Source organism: Ranitomeya variabilis, chromosome 7 (genome assembly GCF_051348905.1).
Source record: "Ranitomeya variabilis isolate aRanVar5 chromosome 7, aRanVar5.hap1, whole genome shotgun sequence".
Taxonomy (NCBI): Eukaryota; Metazoa; Chordata; class Amphibia; order Anura; family Dendrobatidae; genus Ranitomeya; species Ranitomeya variabilis.
The window spans coordinates 81,148,749-81,172,113 of record NC_135238.1 but is presented as its reverse complement, the minus strand read 5'-3'; the positions used below and the strand labels follow the sequence as shown (position 1 = coordinate 81,172,113).

Sequence of the window (23,365 nt, the reverse complement as noted above, 5' to 3'; positions counted from 1 at the left end):
AAAACAACCCCAAATATACAGCCAAAGTCATTAAGAACCAGTGCAAATAAGAACAAGTAGTCCTGGAAGTGATGATATGGCAACCACAGAGCCCTCATCTCAACACCAATGATGTTTTGAAAGCAAAGGATTGTGACAACCCTTTGATTTGATTTAGATTACTCACCTTGCATTTTTTTAAAAATTCGTTTATTAATTGCAAAATAAATCATACACACATTTGCATTTGTATCCATTATTATCCATTATAACATAAAATACAAATAATCATTATGCATAGTTACATCTGGAATATTACAAGAGTAATAAATGGTGCATGTCGATCACTAGTATCCTATTATGTAACCTTAACTACATTAACTACTAATAGAACGCCGCCAAAAAGAAAATTCCGTATAAATTCCACCCTGTAAGTAATGCCTCCAAAGTCACGAGCCCTACTTCTTACATGTATATTAAATTGTTATAAATTATAGAGTATGGCAGGAGGAGTTCCATCTACCCCATATTTTCTCAAATTTATCTGGACATCCTCTATTCTGATACAATGTCCGTTCATACGGGATAATTGAGTTCACTAAATCAACCCAAACTCTAAGAGATGGGCAAGAACCACCTATCCACCGCAGCGCCAATACCTTCCGCGCCATAAACAGTGTCTCTCGCAGAAAAATCCCAGTGTAGTGATCCCAGGTCTCCGCATCCCACACCCCAAATAAACAAATCAATGGCTCGAGTGGGACAGGAATCAACAACAAGGATGTCAATGTCATCACCTCTTTCCAATAATGAGAAATAACAGGACATCTCCAAATCATATGAATGAAATCCGCATTACTGGAATGACACCTCAGACAATCTGACGAATGGAGACGACCCATTTTAAAAAGACGAGTCGGGGTCAAATAGGATTGGTATATGATGTACAATTGGGTCATCCTATTATTGATTGATGGGGAAACTTTAGTTGGAGATTCCAAAATATCGTCCCATTCTTCCCCCAGTGTATCTGGAAGAAGTCCCTCCCATTTCCCCTTAATAGAATCTACAATAGACCCCCTCCTGTGGATAACAGATAGGTGTATAAAGAGGAAATAAGTCCTTGAGGACCTTGCGAATTGAGAATTCCTATTAAAGGTAAAGATGAAATAGCTCGACCTGTACCCATATTCCGCATGTGCGATTGAAATGCTGATCTTAATTGTAGATAGCAGAAAAATTGAGACCTCGGGATATTATAAGTATTTTGTAATTGTTCAAAGGAGGTGAAAATCCCCTGGTTATGTATATTACCTACTGAGAGAACACCATGCGATATCCAAAATTCCGTGGACGGGTGGCCCAATAATCCTGGGAAATAACTGTTATTCCACAGTGGCATTTCCGCTGCTATATCAACAAATTTAGTTTTTTTTTTTAATTTGCCTCCATATTGATCGTGCCAACCGGAGCAAAGGCAGCAGACGAGGAACACCAACCTTCTCCAGCTCCAAAAATCCCAGTGAACAATCGATCCGGGCAGAATAAAGCAAATGGCTCTCAGAGTTAGGAAGAGAGTTATTGGGCATCCATTTATTTATCATTTTAGCCTGCCCGGCAAGATAATATAAGTAGAAGTCCGGCAAGGCCGCCCCGCCCCCCTGTTTTGGTCTCTGCAGAGTAGATAGCTTAAGTTTAGGCCTAGCCTTCCCCCATATGAAAGACGTAATTAGGGAGTTTAGAGTCACAAAGAGATTTAGGTATTGGAACAGCACTGTGTTGAAAGCAGTAACTTAATTTGGGGAGCAGTATCATTTTGATCAGATTGATACAGCCAGCTACAGAGTGGGAGCTTATCCCAGGTAGCAAATTTGGATTTAACCAAATCCAATAATGGGTAGATATTAAGTTGTAAATCGAGTTGACTACGTTGAGACATATGAATTCCCATATATTTGAAATTGGAGACGATGGGCAACGACGAGAGAGTTTTGAGGCGTGACATTGGGGTATGAGAGAGAGGCATCAGGGCAGACTTATCCCAATTTATATAGAGACTGGATAATTTGCTAAATTTATCTATAATCGTTATTACTTTTGGTAACGTATCCTCTGTTTGATCCATAAACACCACCATATCATCAGCATGAAGACCAATAATATCCACTCGATCCGCAATGTGTATCCCCTTGATGTCAATGGAGGACCTCATCCGTATTGCCAAAGCCTCTATCGCCAGGGCAAATAGAGCCGGGGAAAGAGGGCATCCTTGGCGAGTTCCCCTATGTAGAGAAAAAGGCTCAGATATAGAGCCATTCACAACCATATGCGCCCTAGGTTTCGCATATAATGTACCTATCCCTCTCAGAAATTTGTCCCCAAAACCGTACTTCCGCAAACATGCAGAGAGGAAGGACCACTCAAGGGAATCAAAAGCCTTAGCTGCGTCCAGCGATGCCAATGCCCATTTATTATCTGGTTCTAGAGAGCTATATTGGATGACCGACTGAACCCGCCTAATATTGATGGAAGTACTTTTCCCAGGCATAAAACCAGTTTGGTCCGGGTGTTTAAGATCTAATATGATCGTATTCAGCCTGGTAGCCAGAATTTTAGTAAAGATTTTATAATCTACGTTCACTAAAGATATTGGTCGATAAAATCCACAATCCAGAGGATCCCTCCCCTCCTTCCTGAGCACAATAATGTTGGCATCATAAAACGTTTCAGGCACTGACTCTCCCCCCCATATTCCTCTGAGTACCTTTAATAGAAGCGGTGCTAACTTATCTCGGTATTTTCTATATAGTTCAATGGGAAAACCATCAGGTCCCGGGGCCTTCCCCGTAGCCATATCCGCTATAGAATGTTCCACCTCCTCCAAAGTAAACTCAGCATCCATAAAGGCTCGTTGGGATGGGCTCAGCGAGGGGAACGTTATGTCTGATAAGTAATCCAAACATTCATATATATCAAAACTGCTGCTAGAGTTATATAATGATTTATAATAGTCATGAAAACCTTGAAGTATTTCATCAGTAGAGGATACTAATGAGCCATCAAGTGTACGAATCTGCAATACTGTGTTGGAGGTGTTACTGGCCTGATTCCCCAGCTCAAAGTAGGACTGACGGGTGAAAAATAATTTGCGTTTCGACTTAACGTCTGCATGTTGGGTATACAATCTCTGGGAAGTAAGCCACTCAACCCTGTTACTGCTAGTCTGATTAGCTATATATGTGGCCTCCAAGTCCTTTAATCGTTGCTCCATCTCATCATCCTCCCTCGCCGTTACCCTTTTGATGTAGGAGATTGTCGAGGACAAGCAACCCCTCAAGTATGCCTTAAGGGTATCCCAAAGTAAACCAAGATTCTGGGGTTCCGGATGTGTTAAAGTTAAACAATTTAACTGGTCGATCGTCCTATCATTAGAATCTATTAATTTCAACCAGAAGGGGTTAAATTTCCAGGATCTATTATTATTGGACTGCCCATATTTAAGTTTAAGAGTAACCGGACTGTGGTCCGATATCACCCTATTGCCATGTTCAATACTATCCACCCATAATGCCAAACCACTAGACCCAAATATATAGTCTATACGAGATAAAGATTGCTTAGTAGATGAGTGGCAAGTATACCCCCTAACCTCTGGGTGACCCATTCTCCACAAGTCCAGCCAACCGCTGCCATCCATAAACAGTGCCAATTGAGAGGGGGGCTGAGGTAAAGATTCAACGGATACTGCGTCATCCAATCTCAATCTGTCCATGGAATGATTCATGACTAGATTAAAGTCACCCATACAAATAACATTAGCATCCGGATATTTTAAGGAGAAGCCCAGTGCCATACGGAGAACCGACATGTTAGCGGGGGGAGGGTTATAAATACACAATATTACATATTCACGCGAATTAATGAATGCATGCACAAAGACAAAACGGCCCTCAGGATCTTGCCGTGCCTCTCTGGCCTCCCATCTAACCTCCTTGTGTATCAACAGAGAGACCCCTCTTGAGTAGCTAGTATGAAATGCATGGAGAGACCATTGTACCCACGGCTTTTGCATACATCGAACCGTATCTCTAGTCAGGTGTGTCTCCACTAGTGCCACATGAGGGTGATATCTTTTGATCTGCGAAAATACCTTGATTTTCTTCCGAGGAGTTTTAATACCCCGTATGTTCCAGGTCATACATATAATTTCAGATCCCATATTTATATTTAAAAGGAAAATTAATACATATCATTGTTATTCGGGCGTGGTTCAGAGACATCCCACAGAGCAAAAAATTAGTATTGGCGGCAACCGTACACATCAAACAATCAGAACTGGTACATAAAACCAAACCAAGCAAAACTTGAACAATGGAGGAGCATGTTTCCATACTCCTACAGTCAGATATAAAATTGGATACCCTCACTGAATTCAGTGTCTGGTATGGTTGACATCTTTCGCACCCAGACGAAGAGCTCCATTTATATTGCGGTTAGACAAAGAACCCAGATTAGGAGTTTTTCACATTAAACCTCTTGTGAGACCGCAACCATTCAGCCACTTCCGCTGGGTCTGTAAAGAATAAAGAGGAGCCCTCATGGACAATACGGAGCCGGGCTGGATAAAGCATGGAGTAGATGATATTCTTATCTCTGAGTTGTTTCTTGATATCCATAAATCGTGCCCGCTGCTTTTGGAGTTCCATGGAGAAGCCAGGAAAAATTGATATGGTAGCATTGTTGAATTTAAATGAGGCCCTTCTGCCGCGCCAGACGAAGAACAGCATCTCTGTCCCTACAATTGAGGAGATGTGCCAGAAGAGGTCCAGGTGGAGTTCCAGGGGGGAGAGGTCTCGTTGGGACCCTATGGGCCCTCTCCACCGAAAATGTTGAGGAGAATCCGTCCCCCAGGGAGGTCTTAAGCCAATCTTCCAGAAATTGTTCGGGTTGCTGACCCTCCGAATGCTCCGGGAGGCCGATAATTCGAATATTGTTACGACGTAGTCTGTTTTACAAATCACCTGCCTTTTGTTTCCAAGCGTTTAAGGAGCCAGCAGCTTTTGTCAGTTTAGCCTCCATAGGAGTGATAGTATCTTCTATATGAGACACTCTTGTTTCAACCTCCGAAATACGCCCTCTCATAGCTTGCATGTCATGTCGCAGACGGCCCACTTCAGTATGCACATCCTCTATTTTTTCCGTGAGAGATGATCTAGTGAGGGAGATAGCCTGCATTAACTGCTCGGATGCCTGTTTAAGAGTCAGTTCGTCTTGTTCTCCCTCCTCGTTACTATCGGAAGGACGGTGCAGAATTGTTTCTGAGAGTGCGCACGTTATCAGAAGGATCATCCCTGGCGTATTTCTTTAGTTTATAAGCAGCCCCTGCTCCTTTAGAGTGTTGCATGGTAGGCAGATAAAAGGACTCCACAAAGTAATCACAATTGTAATTATGAATAAGCCGAGCCCCAATGTCAGGTCCCGTATAGTTAAGTACTGGACTGTACACCAAAGAGGCCACTGGACAGGTGGCTGAGATAGTAAGATTTATAGAAATAGTCGCTTTAATGTTCACCTGGGCTCTATATAACTGAGCGGGCTCTCAGTTTCCACAGGAGGGGAGCAGCAGGGAGGGGGGTTAATCCCTCTGTTATGGCGCTGGTAAACGAAGTGTCTATCTGATAGGGGGGCACAGGTCCCAATTTCTCAGGGCACACACCGCACCACCCCTTTGTTTCCTCATGCGCTCACCTTCCCAGCACCGCAGATGTGATAAGAAGCGCCACTTCCCTTGCTGTTAGGGCGCGCGCTGTGTTAATGGCCGCTGCTCCCCGCTGGCACCGCCGTCAACCTCAGGTTCCCTGGCTCCTGTGCACAAGCGCTCCCCGGCTCTCACCGTTATGGTCCAGCCACCACCACTTCCAAGGAGGAGGAAGCCCGGCTGCAACAGAAAAAGGCGCCGCATCCTGTATCCTGGAGCGCGCACACCGAAAATGGCCGCCACTGCACGTTGAGTCTCCTGACTGCCCCAGCCTCCGCAGCTCCCGGCGTCTCAGATCTTCGCAGCAGCCGCCCGGAGGGCTCACAAGGCTCCCAAGGATATGGGGTTCCAGCCCCGGTCGGTACCGCTCGTTAATACGAGGTACACACAGCAGGATAGGCTCAGGATATGCGGAGCTCTTGTTAGGTGCGTCCTTCTTCGGCTACATAGCCACGCCCCCCCCCCTCACCTTGCATTTTGATAGGCTAAGTTCACACTGGGCATTTTTGCTGCTTTTTTATGCTAATTTTCTACAGCTTTTTACAGTACCAGCAAAGCCTATTGAGATTTCAGAAATCTCATGCACACAGTTTTTTTTGTCATCGGTATTTTATGCTTTAAATGTTTTTTTGCACAATGGAGCACATCACTTTCAGCGTTTTTTTCACCCATTGACTTGAATGGGTGGTGAAAAAACGCTGAAAACAAACACGCACCAAAAACGCAGGTATGAGGTTTTGCTTCGTTTTTTTTGTGCCAAAACCTGATTCTATGGAATAGGACTTTCTCTCCCCCCCCCCCCCCCAACACTAAACTTTATCAGCATGCACGAGGAACAAATCTAGCATACCAAAACCGCCACACGAAAAAAACAAGAAAAACATGCTTTTTTTCTGCAGCCTCTTTCCTGCCAAGAGATCGGGTTTTGCTGCAGAAACAAAACGCTGAAAAAACGCCCAATGTGAACTTACCCTTAGAGATGCATTCAAGCTTATAAGTTATCCGCTATCCCATGATTAGTGCAATAACCTTCTGATCACTGGGTCACCCACACTATATAATTACACACACTATAATTAGAGATGAGCGAATTTGTTAAGATTCCATTCTGAATACAATCGGATTCGAATATTGTTTTTGCAATATTTGTCGAACACAGCCGAACGTCATTAGAGTAATTGGAGTAGAAATTACCAAAGATGTTCGGAACCACTCAGAAGACATTCGGCACAAATAGTGTTCGAATATGGCCCAAATATGTCAAAATCAGATTCGGAGCCAAAATAAGAAGAAAGTCATTCATCTCTAATTATGTTTAGATTTCATATTCATCTTTTTATTCGGTTCTTGGATATTATTACACATTTCTGAGTTGGAAACTGCACTGTTCATTTACTGATACAGCAATTTTACTGTAAAAGACAGTCATCTACAATGGGGAAGTAATCTAAATGAATTGCCATGTCCTTGCGATTAAAGCAGAATGCTACAAAACAAAACAAAAAAAGAATAAAAGCAGGTAGTCAAATTATCAGTGTTGCTTTTTAAACTAATGCAAAACGTTAATTAATAACTAACCTGGGCAACATTAAGTGTTGTGGAGACTTTTTCTTGTTTGGCTTCCACTGTTCGGAAGCTGAAAGCTCGTTCTAGCACACTCTGGTCAATGCCCGTCAGTTCACAGATTTCTTTCAATTCTACGCATTAATAAGAAAATTTATAGACAGTTATATATCAATTTATCAATATATTATTTATGGAGTAACAGTTACAGAAGAAAAAGGATTCCTATAGTTTCACATGTAAAGTACCTAACTGAAACCTAAACAAAGGGTATGTCCACCTATAATGTAGATAATGGGAGTGATGGACCCAACATGTCGGATTTCAGATAGCCAGACCTTATGTTCTCCAGGAGATGTCTTTGCCAAAGATGTCCGAAAGAGGACACAAGAGCGCATGGCATAGCTAGTGCTTCTGTGTATGGGAGAGTCGGTCAAGATAGCTGCCTGCCAAACACTCAGACGAACCATCCTTCAACCAACAGCCATCTAAAGTGTATGAGATGCCTTCATCTAAGCAGTCTGAAGATGCTTCTAATTCATCAGTAGTGCATACTGTGTGAGCTTTACCAAACCCACATTCAAGAGAAAAGAGTGTCAGCGTGGCACAAAACTCTAATAACTCCATCTAGGAAGCTATGATCCAAAGTTATGGATGAGTATTTTGCAGATTTCAAGAGGTATGAAATATTCCACATGCTGGCAGTGTGGTTATGTTAGATTAATGTTCTCGTCCTTGAAGTAGAATGATTATTTGTCAGACATTTATAAGTAGTGTGCATTGAGGAGGAGACTTGTGGCAGGAAGAGGAGTCTTCCCAAATTAACTTGTGATTTTGAAAGGATACCTGACCTAACATCATAAATCTGTACTGGTCTTTAAAGCAAAGCAAAAAGCAAGCACTCAAGATTTTCTGCTTATTAAAATTTGTAGCCATTCTTAAGATATTAACACTTTTCTTTCCTTCACAGCTTGTTGCCTAGGAGACCGACCCCCACTGCTCTCTAGCTTGTAAGCACCGCTAAAGCTAGCCAGAATAAGGAACTAATAGTGCACTCCAGCAATCTTGCACAGCTTCAAACATGCCATACAAGCTCAATAGAAACGTAGAACTTGTAAGTACAGCGTGTGTTCTGCTATCTAACAGTGGTGGTCAGTTTCCAAGGCAACAAGATGTAAACAAAAAAAAAGGGTTAATATCTCAAGAACAGATGGAAGTTTTCATTAGCAGTAAATTTCAAAATTGCTTTTATTCACAAGTACAATTCAACCATTTGCGAAGATGGGAATAACCCTTTACGAATTGACCAATATGTGAGCGTTTCCTACTTTAATTGATCCACTTATTATCACAAGTCATTTCTTTTTCTCACGTGAAAAATGGTGTGAATTTGTTTAGTGTGCTAGAAGCATTCTTGGTCCATGTGTTAAATTTTGTACAATCCTTGTTGTATTAATGTTTTCGTTTCTCTTACCCATTAAAAAATAAAATTAAGGACAGCAAGTCATACATTTGATTTTTTTTTTAATGATGCTATGGGCACGTTTGATCTAAAAGGAGCAAACTTTAAAAAAAAAAAACAACTGATGTGTGAAAGACACTGCTCAGACACCACTTAATCATCTATTAAATATTTTTATTATTATAGCGCCATTTATTCCATGGCGCTTTACATGTGAGGAGGGGTATACATAATAAAAACAAGTACAATAATCTTGAACAATACAAGTCATAACTGGTACAGGAGGAGAGAGGACCCTGCCCGCGAGGGCTCACAATCTACAAGGGATGGGTGAGAATACAGTAGGTGAGGGCAGAGCTGGTCGTGCAGCGGTTTGGTCGATCGGTGGTTACTGCAGGTTGTAGGCTTGTCGGAAGAGGTAGGTCTTCAGGTTCTTTTTGAAGGTTTCGATGGTAGGTGAAAGTCTGATATGTTGTGGTAGAGGGTTCCAGAGTAGGGGTGATACGCGAGAGAAATCTTTTATGCGATTGTGTGAAGAGGAGATAAGAGGGGAGTAGAGAAGGAGATCTTGTGAGGATCGGAGGTTGCGTGCAGGAAAGTACCAGGAGACAAGGTCACAGATGTATGGAGGAGACAGGTTGTGGATGGCTTTGTATGTCATGGTTAGGCTTTTGTACTGGAGTCTCTGGGTAATGGGGAGCCAGTGAAGGGATTGACAGAGGGGAGAGGCCGGGGAATAGCGGGGGGACAGGTGGATTAGTCGGGCAGCGGAGTTTAGAATAGATTGGAGGGGTGCGAGAGTGTTAGAGGGGAGGCCACAGAGCAGGAGGTTACAGTAGTCGAGGCGGGAGATGATGAGGACATGGACTAGGGTTTTTGCAGATTCTTGGTTTAGGAATGTACGGATCCGTGAAATATTTTTGAGTTGAAGGTGGCAGGAAATGGAAAGGGCTTGGATAGGCGGTTTGAAGGAGAGATCAGTGTCAAGGATTACCCCGAGGCAGCGAGCTTGTGGGACTGGGGAGAGTGGGCAGCCGTTTACTGTAATGATGTATGTAAATACAACATAAAAATGCAATATATACAAATCTTCCAACATTTAAACATGAATTAGCACTAACGGTGGCTTAACGACATCTAGACTGCGTACAGTTGGATACATTTTGATCCTACTAATCAAGTTTGCATACAATGACTCACAGACAATGACTTTAGGTCACACTAAATGGATATTGCATTTCTTCGGGGGTGCTAAAAATGGGATTTGTAAGATCAGCAAATCACCCTGTAGTTTAAAGGTACCTTCACACTGAACGATATCGCTAGCGATCCGTGACGTTGCAGCATCCTGGATAGCGATATCGTTGAGTTTGACAGGCAGCAGCAATCAGGATCCTGCTGTGCCATCGTTGGTCGGAGCTAGGAGGCCAGCACCTTATTTCGTCGCTGGCTCACCCGCTGACATCGCTGAATCGGTGTGTGTGACGCTGATTCAGCGATGTCTTCACTGGTAACCAGGGTAAACATCGGGTTACTAAGCGCAGGGCCGCGCTTAGTAACCCGATGTTTACCCTGGTTACCAGCGTAAACGTAAAAAAAACAAACACTACATACTTACATTCCGGTGTCTGTCCCCCGGCGCTGTGCTTTCCTGCACTGTCAGCGCCAGCCGGCCGGAAAGCAGAGCACAGCGGTGACGTCACCGCTGTGCTTTCCGGCTGGAGCTTACACAGTGCAGAGAAGCACAGCGCCGGGGGACAGACACCGGAATGTAAGTATGTAGTGTTTGGTTTTTTTTTACGTTTACGCTGGTAACCAGGGTAAACATCGGGTTACTAAGCGCGGCCCTGCGCTTAGTAACCCGATGTTAACCCTGGTTATCCGGGGACCTCGGCATCGTTGGTCGCTGGAGAGCTGTCTGTGTGACAGCTCTCCAGCGACGCTGCAGCGATCGGGATCGTTGTCTAGATCGCTGCAGCGTCTCTAAATGTGACGGTACCTTAAGTTTAATGGTCTTTCAATTTGAGAAAATGTTAGCATGTAAAACAACCTAGAAGCAGATGCCCCTTGCGTTTTCCTCATGCCTCTTCACAACATATAACTTTGTGGTCATAATGAAGATGTTCTACATGTGAAAAAGAGGCAGCCAAAGACATGTAGTGTAACGCTATTGGCAATGCAAAAGTTGGGCAATAACCTACGGAGCAGTTCTCAGTGTGATGGAGCATTTAAAGCGTTATATCCATCTTAGCAGGTCATCAACCATGTACAGGTCATCACCTTGGTAGGTCATCAACCATCCCTGAGGCCACCAATCCCAAGTACAGGGATCTGTCAGAATGACTATCAGATTGAATGCCATGTTAGAATAGGGCAGTGACCATGTGTGTACCACCACTCCAATCATTACCTATGGCAAGGCCATGGTTAGAGCACAGCGCTTAGCCATCCTGGCTAGTCCCATAATGAATGAAGCGATGCTTCACATGTGTAAAAACCTCTACATCTTAATGAAGCATTTCAGAGCCCCATTGTTGGGATCAGTTGGAGTCCCATCAATTGGCCCTCCTAGTGATATGCAAAGTATTACCTATATAGTGAATAACCCTTTCCTTCACTACAGAAGCATTAGTCTTCTAATATGACAGTCATTTTTAATTGAAAAATGTGGCATATCAAGGCTTTACAAAGTATTTTTTTCTGTGGCTAGTCCCTTTTTTGTGACCATGATGTGGTCAGTAATTTGGAAAAGGCCACATCGATGCAATTCAATTGCCTGGATATCTAGGAATATCAGACAGAAAGGCATCCGAGTCCTGGAAACACAAAGGTCTTGTGTTGGGGTAATTCGAAGAGTCTCCTTTTAGGATATAATTTGCTTTCCAGAAAGCATAGCCTCCCAGCTATCATTTGCATTTACTGGATCACTTAATAGCAACAAAGTCCTCTCTTGTTTACAGATCACATTTTTTTGGTTTAAGTCATTAAGTGGTCTAATTGTTGGGTGGCTCAGACAGCGCTCTTACCATTTTTATCTTTAATTTTGCTTTCATCCAGGCCATTAACACGAGATTCTGGCTTGAACTCAATGTTTCCCAACTTTAGCACTGCAGCTATAGCTTCTAAAACAGACTGTGTTTCATGTTCCATAAAGCCAACGATCTGCATCGCATTCTGTAAAAAACAGAGATTCAGAAGCCTTTTAAAGAAATGACAATATGAAAACATAACCTATCGTTATTAGTGATGAGCGAGTGTACTCGTTACTCGAGTTTTCCCGAGCACGCTCGGGTGATCTTCGAGTATTTGTTAGTGTTCGGAGATTTAGTTTTTGTTGTTTCAGCTGCTTGATTTACAGCTATTAGCTAGCCTAAGTACATGTGGGGGTTGCCTGGTTGCTAGGGAATCCACACCTGTAATCAAGCTGTCTAGTAGTCGCAAATCATCCAGCTGCGGCAAGGAAAACAAAATCTCCGAACACTAACAAATACTCGGAGATCACCTGAGCGTGCTCGGGAAAAATCGAGCAATTAGCATACTCGCTCATCACTAATCGTTATCCTTTACAGTAACTAGTGACCATTTTGACACAGACATGTGACCGCTGCAGGTGGTTCACAAATCCCAGTGTCCACACCCAATTGGTGGAGCAGGAAGTAGAGACCGGAATCAGGCAGCATTGGCACGGGACCAAGAGGGGAGTCAAGGAAGGGAGTATTGCTCGGTTTGCTTCTTTTTACCCAAAAAGGACTTGTAAGAAAACCCAATGCAAATCACATTTAATCACTAGAAAGGAGGAGAGCAAAAGTGCAATCATGTCGACTGTTCTACTTATGGCTTCATTACTGGTGTCCACTCAAATAGGTTTTGCACAAAAGCACTTTTTAAATGGCGTTATCTGTCTGTGTGGTAACACATAGGATCTGATTGACACTGTAGTTCTAATACGCTGATATTGATACAGAGTCCGCTGGCGTAAGGTGCGCCAAATTCACAAAGCGGCACCTCTTAGTAAACTTTCACATCCTTCAGTTGTTGCGCGCTAGAGGCAAAAACGTAGCAATGGACTGGTATAATGTAAGGTGTAACAAACACTTTAATTTTTATTTCATAGACCAATAGTAGACATGAAAATGAGCAACTAATATCTTAGAGAAATCAGCTTCTTTCTCCTTGTAGATTGAGCTCTCACTTTCAATTCGCAGGTAATATCTGTATACACTGAAGACAGACTTTCCTATTACGGAGATAGAAGAAGGTGGTTGGTGCTTTTAACCCCTTAATGACAGCCAATACGTCTTTTAACTGACCTTACATATAAGAGAATAGCCTCCCCATACAGGTGACAATCCAGCAGCTGTCAGCTGTACACTATAGCTGACAACTTGCTGTATCTGCCACGATCAGTGTTGGCACCATACAAATCTGTTTAACCCCTTAGATGCTGCTGTCAATAGTGACTACATCATTATAAATGGTTAACAGAGTGTGGGGGCTTCCTCTTTATCCCAATTGGTGCCCTCAGATCATGATTTTGTGGTCCTGATGTTTGCCGTGGCAATTCACGACCAAATAGTGGCCTTAGAGTCTGACAGCTGTAGTAATCTGTTCAGAAGATAGCGGCATTTAGGTGGTAAAAATACACTTTTTCATTTCTGTCATGCCACTTTGCATTAATTCCTGTAAAACACCTGAAGGGTTAATAAACTACCTGACAGCAGTTTTCGATATGTCAGGGGGTGCTGTTTTTAAAATTGTATCACGTTTGGGGGTTTCCCAATATACGAGACCCCTAAAGTCACTTCAAACATGGATAAGTCCCTAAAAAAAATAAATTTAGCAAATTTCCTTGAAAAAATGAAAAATTGCTGCTACATTTTTAAACCTCCTAAAATGCTATCAAAATAAAATAAAATTTTACAAATGATGCTGATGTAAAGCCAACATGTGGGAAATGTTATTTATTAATGGTTTGCTGTGGTATGACCATCTGGATTAAAGGGATAATCATTCAAATTTTGAAAATTGCTAATTTTTTTAACATTTTTGATATTTTTTATAAATAAACACAAAACATATTGACCTAAATTTTCCATTATCATAAAGTATAATGTGTCACGAAAAAACAGTCTCAAAATCACTGGGATTTGTTGAAGCGTAGCAGAGTTATTACCACATAAAGTGACACTGGTCAGATTTCAAAAATTTGGCTCCGTCACTAAGGGGTTAAAATTATATGAAGACGAGGAAGGATCTAGAATCAGACATGGACATTACTCTGCAAGTTCTCCGGAAATGACGGTTCTCAAAGTTCTATGTGTAACTAACGGCCATCTCTTACTAATGTAAAAGTCTATATTCACGGAGACAGATTTTACTTTTGAATAGAGAGTTGTGAGAATAAAAGATCAGTCATTTGCACATGTACAGGGCAATCAAAATATAACTTAAAACACCGGTTACTCTAAGAAATTCGTTTGTTGGGCCAAGCTAGGACTAAGCTTTTCTTAAAAGGTGGCAGAGGTCGTGTACAAAATTAAAAACGTGTTGTGACTCAACGGTTTGAGAAATCCGGACTTTTATATTTCGTATAGGTCCAATTGCATAGAAAATTTTCTAAATAACTAAAAAAAAAATTGTTACTCATGTTGCATATAGTATAATGTGTGTATTTCTCGCACAGCCTTTAAAGATCCACACAATTCTTGTTGTATCTTACCCTGACTGTTCTGAAGTTTGATGCATCATCCACACCATTCACTTTTGCAGAATCCAAGCTGAGATAGTTGTATTTGCTGAAATCCCGATCCAGTTTTAGCTTACCTAGAACAATGACACGATCACATTACAGAAACACACATTCTCAGCAGTTTACAAAACACAAAGTACAGAATAAACGTAATATCTTGGGATGGCTTGAACACCACTGTTGACACATGAAATGCATAGAGAACGTACATCAAAAAGGAGCCGGGTGCTAAAGACTTGCTCCAAGGCACATTCTTCATTGTCATATTTATACTTACTAAGGAGATCCTCGGAGGCACCAGACAACAACTGATAGAAGATATGGAAATTTCGTTCACCCCTTGGCTGTCTGACAACCCTTGACTTTTCTAAGAGATCTAAAGAAGTCAGATAACAAGAGAAGAAGGATCATAAAAAAAAAAATAGATAAGCAAACTAATTTAGGTATTATACTTACAGTGTATTTACTTCTTAGGCCGGGTTCAGACGGACATATTTTACAGATCATATATGGACTGCAATGCCCGGACTGCCTACAGATCTTCTGAACTTACAGCCTCATATTTGCCAGTTCAGGTTGGGAGATCGACAGTCACTCTGGGCTTTATAGTCTATATATGGCCTGGGAAATACGCCCGTCTGAGCATGGCCTTGTATTCAATATGGCTAGGTTCACCTTTATATTGTGCTCTCCATTGTGCGCTACTTTGGGGTTTCAGTCACAATAGCCGAAAACCTGTATTCTTACAGGAACCAATGAATTGGGAGTCACTGAACACTGGTTGACCTTGTACAGAAACCTAGATTGGATAGCATTATATAAATGGAAACCTAGACAAACAGTGCCATATGTGAAATTTTCCCCAACATCATATAAATTATCAAGGCATACCATATAGAAGGAATTTGCAATAGGCCAGCAACGAAGATATACTTAAAAGGAACCGGTCACCCCCAAAATCGAGGTTAAGCTAAGCCCACCGACATCAGGGGCTTATCTACAGCATTCTGTAATGCTGTAGATAAGCCCCTGATGTACCCTAAACGATGAGAAAAAGAGGTTAGATTATACTCACCCAGGGGCGGTCCCGGCCCGGTCCGATGGGTGTCACGGTCCGGTGCCTCCCATCTTCATCAGATGATGTCCCCTTCTAGTCTTCACGCTGCAGCTCCGGCGCAGGTGTACTTTGTCTGCCCTGTTGAGGGCACAGCAAAGTACTGCAGTGCGCAGGCGCCGGGACAGGTCAGAGAGGCCCGCTCTCTGACCTTTCCCGGCGCCTGCACACTGCAGTACTTTGCTGTGCCCTCAACAGGGCAGACAAAGTACGCCTGTGCCGGAGCCGCAGCGTGAAGACCAGAAGAGGACGTCATCCTATGAAGATGGGAGGCCCCGGACCGGACCGCGACGCCCACCGGATCGGACCGCCCGCCCAGGTGAGTATAAAATAACCTCTTTTTCTCATCTTTTAGGATACATCAGGGGCTTATCTACAGCATTTCACAATGCTGTAGATAAGCCCCTGATGCCGGTGGGCTTGGCTCTCCCTCGATTTTGGGGGTGACAGGTTCCCTTTAATAGTTCACTTTCACAACACTTAATTTGTTTTTATTAAAGACACTATACTAAAAACACAAAAATGACTAAACTTCATTTTTGGTTAATGTTTCCAGTCAATGAGTTTCCCTATGCTATACTTTATACTCAAGTAACAATGAGTGATCACTAAAGTCCGGAGCCCTGATAAGGTACATACACTTCCACAAGAGTTACATTTTCAAAGGAGCAGATCACAAAGGAATAGAGGGCATGTGAAACTAATAAATTATAAGATTAGCAAACACTTCTCCTGACATTTAGAGCAGAAATGTTCCAGCTTGTTCCAAAACAATGAGAAAACTTTCACACGACAAAAAACGGCTGTGGACAGGGAATATATTATGCAACAGCATAGGATGTAGGTCAACCTAGTCACAGATTTAGCACTCAAAGGATATGCTGCACTGAGCAAGGGGCTGGGACACTAACATTCTAAGATTCTATGCAACTAAAAAATGGTCAGCAACCTACAAACTGCTTTTCAAAAGGGTTTTAATTAAAGGGAACCTGTCATGTGGAAAAAAACGCTATTAAGCTGTAGATATAGGATTAATCTACTTCAGTCACCGCACAGTGCATACATAGTGAGTGGTAGCTGTAACCACACTCCGGCTCTGACTGATAGCACTCTATGCATGCACTCTAGAGCTGGCTGTCAGTCAGTGCTAAGACTCCGCTTCAGTTGCCTCTCACTATGTATGCACTGTAGAGCTGGCTGTCAGTCGGTGCTGAGGCTCGGCTTCAGCTGCCACTCACTATGTATGCACTGTAGCGCTGGTTGTCAATCAGTGCTGAGGCTCGGCTTCAGCTGCTTCTCACCATGTATGCACTGTAGTGCTGGCAGTCAGTCAGTTGGTGCGGAGGCTCAGCTTAATCTGCCTCTCACTATGTATGCACTGTACAGCTGACTGTCAGTCAGTGCTAAGGCTCGGCTCCATCTGTCTCTCACTATGTATGTACTGTAGAGCTTAGCTGTCAGTCAGTGCTGAGGCTCGGCTCCAGCTGTCTCTCACTATGTATGTACTGTAGAGCTTAGCTGTCAGTCAGTGCTGAGGCTCGGCTTCAGCTGTCTCTCACTATGTATGTACTGTAGAGCTTGACTGTCAGTCGGTGCGGAGGCTCGCCTTCAGCTGCCTCTCACTATGCATGCACTGTGCGGCGACTGAAGCCATGACCGCTACATCTCAAAAGACAAAGCGCAATTCTGCCTGTAGGAATAAAGTTAATTTCCTCCCAGCAGCTGGGCTTTCAGTGCAGCGGCTGCACTGTTTCAGACATTTATTAACCTGCAGTGCAACTCAAATCTGCCAGTTAATTGCTTTTTTTCACATCACAGATTCCCTTTAATCATAATGATTTGAAAGGCAGTTTAAGGTTACTGAACATTTTTAGATGATACATTATCTATCCTGTTCTAAAGCTAAGCATTCTGTCATGTGACCACAAGTATGTGATTTGCATACTACAGTCATATTCTGACTAGACGTGTCCAGCTTCGCTTAATACTCTTGCACTGAGCAAGGCTGCACAGATCTAGTGATCGAAGTTACACAAACCACGTACTTATTGTCACATGCCCGTTACCGGAGAATCCTCACAGTGAGCAGTGCACACGCTGTGAGGATTCACAAGTCTGCAGTCACATAGTGCGACGATAGAATTGTAGCCTAAATCTGGGCAACCTATTTGAGATGAGACATGGGTGCTGTATGAAGCACAACAATAAATATTAAAGGGAATCTGTCACCCCATTTTTCGCCTATAAGCTGCAGCCACCGCCATTAGGGGCTTATCTATAATGCTGTAGATAAGCCTCCGATGTAACCTGAAAGATAAGAAAAACAAGTTACATTATACTCACCCAGAGGCAGTCCCAATGTGATCCAGTCCGATGGGCATCGCGGTCCGGGTCCGGCGCCTCCCATCTTCATGCGATGATGTCCTCTTACTTGCTTCCTGTCGCAGATCCTGCGCAGGTGTACTTTGTCTCTCTGACCTTTCCCGGCACCTGCGCAATGCAGTACTTTGCATTGCTATCAACACGGCAGATAAAGTACGCCTGCGCAGGAGCTGCGACAGGAAGCAAAGAAGAGGATAACATCGTATAAAGATGGGAGGCCCCGGCCCGTGACGCCCATCGGACCGGACCGGGGCGGGACCGCCCCTGGGTGAGTATAATCTAACTTGTTTTTCTTATCTTTCAGGATACATCGGGGGCTTATCTACAGCGTTATAGAATGCTGTAGATAAGCCCCTGATGGCGGTTGCCTTAGCTTATAGGTGAAAGACGGGGTGACAGATTCCCTTTAAAATAGGTTGGTTTTTTTGTTGTTTTTTTTGCCTATTAACCTCCTTTAACCTTAAGCATAAAGGGCTTCAAAGTTTTCCAATGTACTTTATTCCATCAAAGCATAGTTTTGTATAGGGGCACCAAGTGGTGCGTAATTTAATGTACAACATTATATCATACAGCCTGGAATCAGGATGTAGTGAGAAGAAACAGCTATTGTTTGATTTACTCTGCTCGCTCAAATTTGAGGGAAGGGGAATTGTGTGCTTCTGGCTTTGACCTTGTTCCATCAGTAAACTGTAGATAGCTGTGCTGACGGGTGCCTGGATCTGACCGTGAAGCCAACGCAGTCAGTCATGTGAGTGGTAAACAGGAGAATTCAGCTGACTAAGTATAAATCGTCTGGCTAGATAAAGGGCAAGCTGTCTGGAGAGGTATCTAGATGTATTTAATAAGATCATTCGCATTGCAGATCAAAAGAAGCAGAGCTGTGCGGAATGTGCAATAAAGATATTACATCTGAACAATTCACACACTTTAGAAGTATAAAGACTGACAAATCTAGGATTTCTGCATTGTGGACTGAGCTGAATACACTTCCTGCAACCTTAATTCACCCTGAATCCATATATTAAGGATAAGTTCACACTGGGTGTTTTTGCTGCGGTTTTTTTATCTGCAGCAAAACCCGAGTGCTTGGCAGGAAAGAAGCTGTAGCAAAAATGTAGGGTTTGTCACGTTTCTGGTGGCATTTTTGGTGCGGTCTTTCATGCAACTCAATGGGTGAATAACGCTGAAAGAAGTGACATGCTTGCTCTATGTCCAAAAAAACAAGCAAAGCACAAAATCCTAATGACAAAAAAAAAAAAAAAGTGTTCATGAAACTTCTGAAACCTCAAGTTTTGCTGGTACTGTAAAAAGCAGCTGAAAGTTAGCATAAAAAAAAAAAAAATTAAAAAATGCCCAGTGTGAACATAGCCTAAACCTACATCAATTATCTAAGCATATGCTATACGCAGACAGGTCATAAATACGTGTAACCCTTTATGGTACCAAACATATCATACAAAAACTCATATATGGTCACGGGTAGATATACGACACTGCCTACCGCATAGATCATAGTTTAGCAAGCCCCACCATGAGGGGTACACAGATAATGGGCTTATTGTATACCACATCAGTCCAGTCCAGTGCAGATTCATTAATCAATAGAAAAGGATAGGCAAGAATTTCTGAAATCCAGTAACGCAAAGACACCGAGGAGGCTGGGATATACGGTAATAAGTTTACTGGGAACTAAAATATTGGAAAATTAGACCCTACATGGTTCTAAAACAGGATGAAAATAAAATTTCCACCATTCACATTAAATAATAGAAAAATCAGTTTAGAGCTGAAGAGACGCAGGGGTAATAGCTGGTATTTCATTTTAAGATTACACTTGGGAGGAGGATTGTTGATCGGTGTGAGATGTACAAGTGCTGCCCCCACCCTAAATCTCTGACATTTCAGAAATGGAAGGGAGTGTACAGATCGCGCCCATCTGCTTTTCAACTGGAGGAACATGGTGTGTTTTGTGCCCTCAAAACTGACAATTTAGAGAAACGGTCATTTACCCACTTTTTATAGTTCACTACACTATATGAAATTCAACAATAGCTAAGAGTGGAGAAAGCTTCAAGGGAGGATTCCCAAGATAGCAAGTTATCTCCTATACTATGGAAAATCCAAGTACAGCACTCGCCTGTTTTCAGCAACCCCATCGAGAATGAGTGGAGCGGAGGTGCACAGATTTATACACCATTCCATTTTGATGGGTGCTGCAGAGCCTAATTTCTGGGATCAAATAGGGTCCCAGGGGTCAGACCCCAAGCATTCCCTATTCTACGGATAGTGGATGAGTTACCACCTTGGGAAAAATCCATGTGAAATTAGAATTTTCGATTTTATTCATGGAGCTGGAAATACAACAGCAAATTAATCAAAATCCTTAAACAGGAAATTTCCTATAAGATGGAGATCAGACAAATTCCTTCAATGCACATTAAAATAAGTAATGAAAAGACATTTTCCATTTAGAAAAACAGACTTCAAAATAATAATAATAATAAAAAAAAACTACTAAATGTCAATTTCTTCTTTCATATAAGCGTGGTCTTCTACAAAACCAAGATGGATCTGTCACAGGTTGACCGCGACAGAGAGGAGGCAGAAGACCGCAGTTTTCCTGCATTAAGGCTCAGCTGTTCACTGTGAACCACTCCCATATCCTATATAATCTGGGCTCTGGCTAGCACTAATTGTCAGAGAATAGCTTTTGCTGCATGGCTGGAGGGTTGGAGTTTGTTGGTGGTTATTAGTGATGAGTGAATATACTCGTTACTCGAGATTTCCCGAGCACGCTCGGGTGTCCTCCAAGTATTTTTTAGTGCTAGGAAATTTAGTTTTTATTGCCGCAGCTGAATGATTTACATCTGTTAGCCAGCATAAGTTCATGTGGGGTTGCCTGGTTGCTAGGAAATCCCCACATGTACTTATGCTGGCTAAGGGTATGTGTCCACGTTCAGGAAACGCTGCGTTTTTGACGCAGCGCTGAGCCGCAACGTCAAAAACGCAGCATCCAGATGTTACAGCATAGTGGAGGGGATTTAATGAAATCCCGTCTCCACTGTGCATTAAAAAACGCATGCGTTTTTCCCGCAAAAACGCACATGCGGTGCGTTTTTTCAGAATGCAGCATGTTGCTACAATGAGCAAAACACGCAGGAACACCGCAGGTGACCTGCCAGTGACCTCAGGTGCATTTTTGGTCAGGATTTTACCTGCATAAAATCCTGACCAAAGCCTGAAGCAAACCTGACCGTGGACACATACCCTAACAGATGTAAATCATTCAGCTGCGGCAATAAAAACTAAATTTCCGAGCACTAAAAAATACTTGGAGGACACCCGAGCATGCTCGAGAAATCTCGAGTAACGAGTATATTCGCTCATCACTAGTGATTATTATAGGAGAAGACGTTTGGTGGATTTATCGGTGACTGTTGCTAGGTTTTGAGTGTGTGATAATTTCTTTCTTCCCTTGGTGGGGGAACGGTACAGGCTGAGGGCGGATTCAAGAGCTAAGACCAGGTACGTGGCCCTGGCGTCTTCACCATCAGAAGTATTTCGGGGAACAAGCGAGCTAGGGCACCCCTAGCTGTACGGACAGGAAAGGAGGCCATGGTCCTGGGACACCCGAAAACAGAGTCGTGACAGGATCCATCTGCTTTTAGCAACAAAACCGATTTGGGATACATGCCACTCCATATGATCATTCACTGGACAAAATTATAATATATTATATTATACATATACACACATAATAAGGAATATAGTATTAGAATACCCAACACAGTTGCAAAGTTCAAAGTTAACCCTTAATGCATAATTAGCATATGCTGACAGGCCATTTTCAAGTACTGTAAATTCCACAACCTGAATTTCCCAAATCAAATCCTACTCCTGCCACACACACATACATACAAACACACACATATTTAGGTGACCCTTATTTATTAATAGCTGTACTTACAGTTACTTATCACTCCACCAAGTGGGTCTCCCTTGAAATCAAATTCAATATCCATGTATTTGCCCTAAAAAAGTTATACACAAAAACATATAAAGCATTTTCAAAGTAAAAAGCATTTGTGTTTCACAAGTTCACATGGACTTTGCGTGAAAATCAGATGCAAAACAACTGCATGCTGACAAGCCTGACTAAATGACCAATTTAGACGATAACCCAATATTGGGCTGCGCTGGTGTAATGAAGAATCCTTAGGACTAAGATCAGTTGAACCATTCAGCTCATCTTGGTCCTAAGGATTCTTCATTACACCAGTGCGGCCCAATATTGTGCTATCTTCTAAATTGGTCAACTATCCTGGAGGAGATCATCCCCCATGTAAGGGGCAGCGTTCATAGGAGCTGTGTTTGTGCTCAGGTCAGCACCTTCCTATTACTTTCTTTAGCACCCAAAAGGGTATCACCCGATGGTCTTCTATTTGAGCCAGCAAGTGCTCTCCAGTGGCAGGACACCCAGTGTCCCTTTTTAAACAATGAGTGTACTGTGACTGGTGGTACTAAGAGCGATCAGCCAATATGTCCCTCCTATGCGTCTTCCAGGTCCTGTAAAGAACAGAACATAACAGTTGTCTTCAAATGATGGCACTCCAATCTCTGCACCAGAACAACGTGGATAATGCAGAGAACAACCACTTTCTTCTGTACCAAAGCAACACTGACCAGAAGCAAGCAAGCACTGGCATTGATGGTTGCATGGCACGGAGAGTGGACCCTTGATATAAAAAGTGTGTTTCACTGTAATATAATTTTAGCTCATATATAATTAATCTACCACCTCGTATCATCTTACTAATCCCTCCATACCAAACGTTACCCATTTTTGAGGATGTATAAAAAGAGTAGCATTTGTCAGGTCCCCGTTTGGTAACAGTAAGCAGAACTGAACCAGGACAGATGCCACACCAAGTGTCATACATGGCTGGCGAGACTGCCCGCTTATATACAGAGATCAGACCAACTCCCTTCAGCAGGAAGGGATGTTAAATAACCAGCATGAACACTTTTCTGGGGGTGGAAAACTAAAGGGTTTTTCAACCAATGAATAATCTCCAAAATATGTGTTATATTCCTTAAAGGTAAGAATGCAACATTTCCTGAAGCTGAATATGGGAGGAAGTATATAGATCTCAGCCTGTGACATTGGTTTTAAAAAAAGATCATCTAGGATTCGAAGATGACCACTTCAAGAAGGATTGTGGTTCAAGAACAATTATCCTTCGGAGCATTGTAAGGAGTGATTTCCATATAATGAGAAATATATCACCGCATGGTGTTGACATATTACACACAGATACTGAGGCACAATGGCAAAGAATTTCAATCAATTATAACGAT

The 23,365-nt window shown here is 42.5% G+C and overlaps 1 protein-coding gene across 5 annotated transcripts in view; it reads right to left on the bottom strand.

Annotated features, from left to right (window-relative positions):
- MYO1B (myosin IB) overlaps positions 1-23,365 on the bottom strand; it is a 275,911-nt gene that overhangs the window by 132,232 nt on the left and 120,314 nt on the right. For all 5 annotated transcript variants that reach the window (XM_077275371.1, XM_077275373.1, XM_077275375.1 and 2 more), the window contains exons 7-11: positions 21,975-22,038; positions 14,789-14,887; positions 14,482-14,585; positions 11,789-11,936; positions 7,316-7,434 (exon numbers count right to left, since the gene is read on the bottom strand). In XM_077275371.1, the coding sequence (XP_077131486.1) occupies positions 7,316-7,434; positions 11,789-11,936; positions 14,482-14,585; positions 14,789-14,887; positions 21,975-22,038 (534 nt within the window). The remainder of the gene's footprint in view (positions 1-7,315; positions 7,435-11,788; positions 11,937-14,481; positions 14,586-14,788; positions 14,888-21,974; positions 22,039-23,365) is intronic.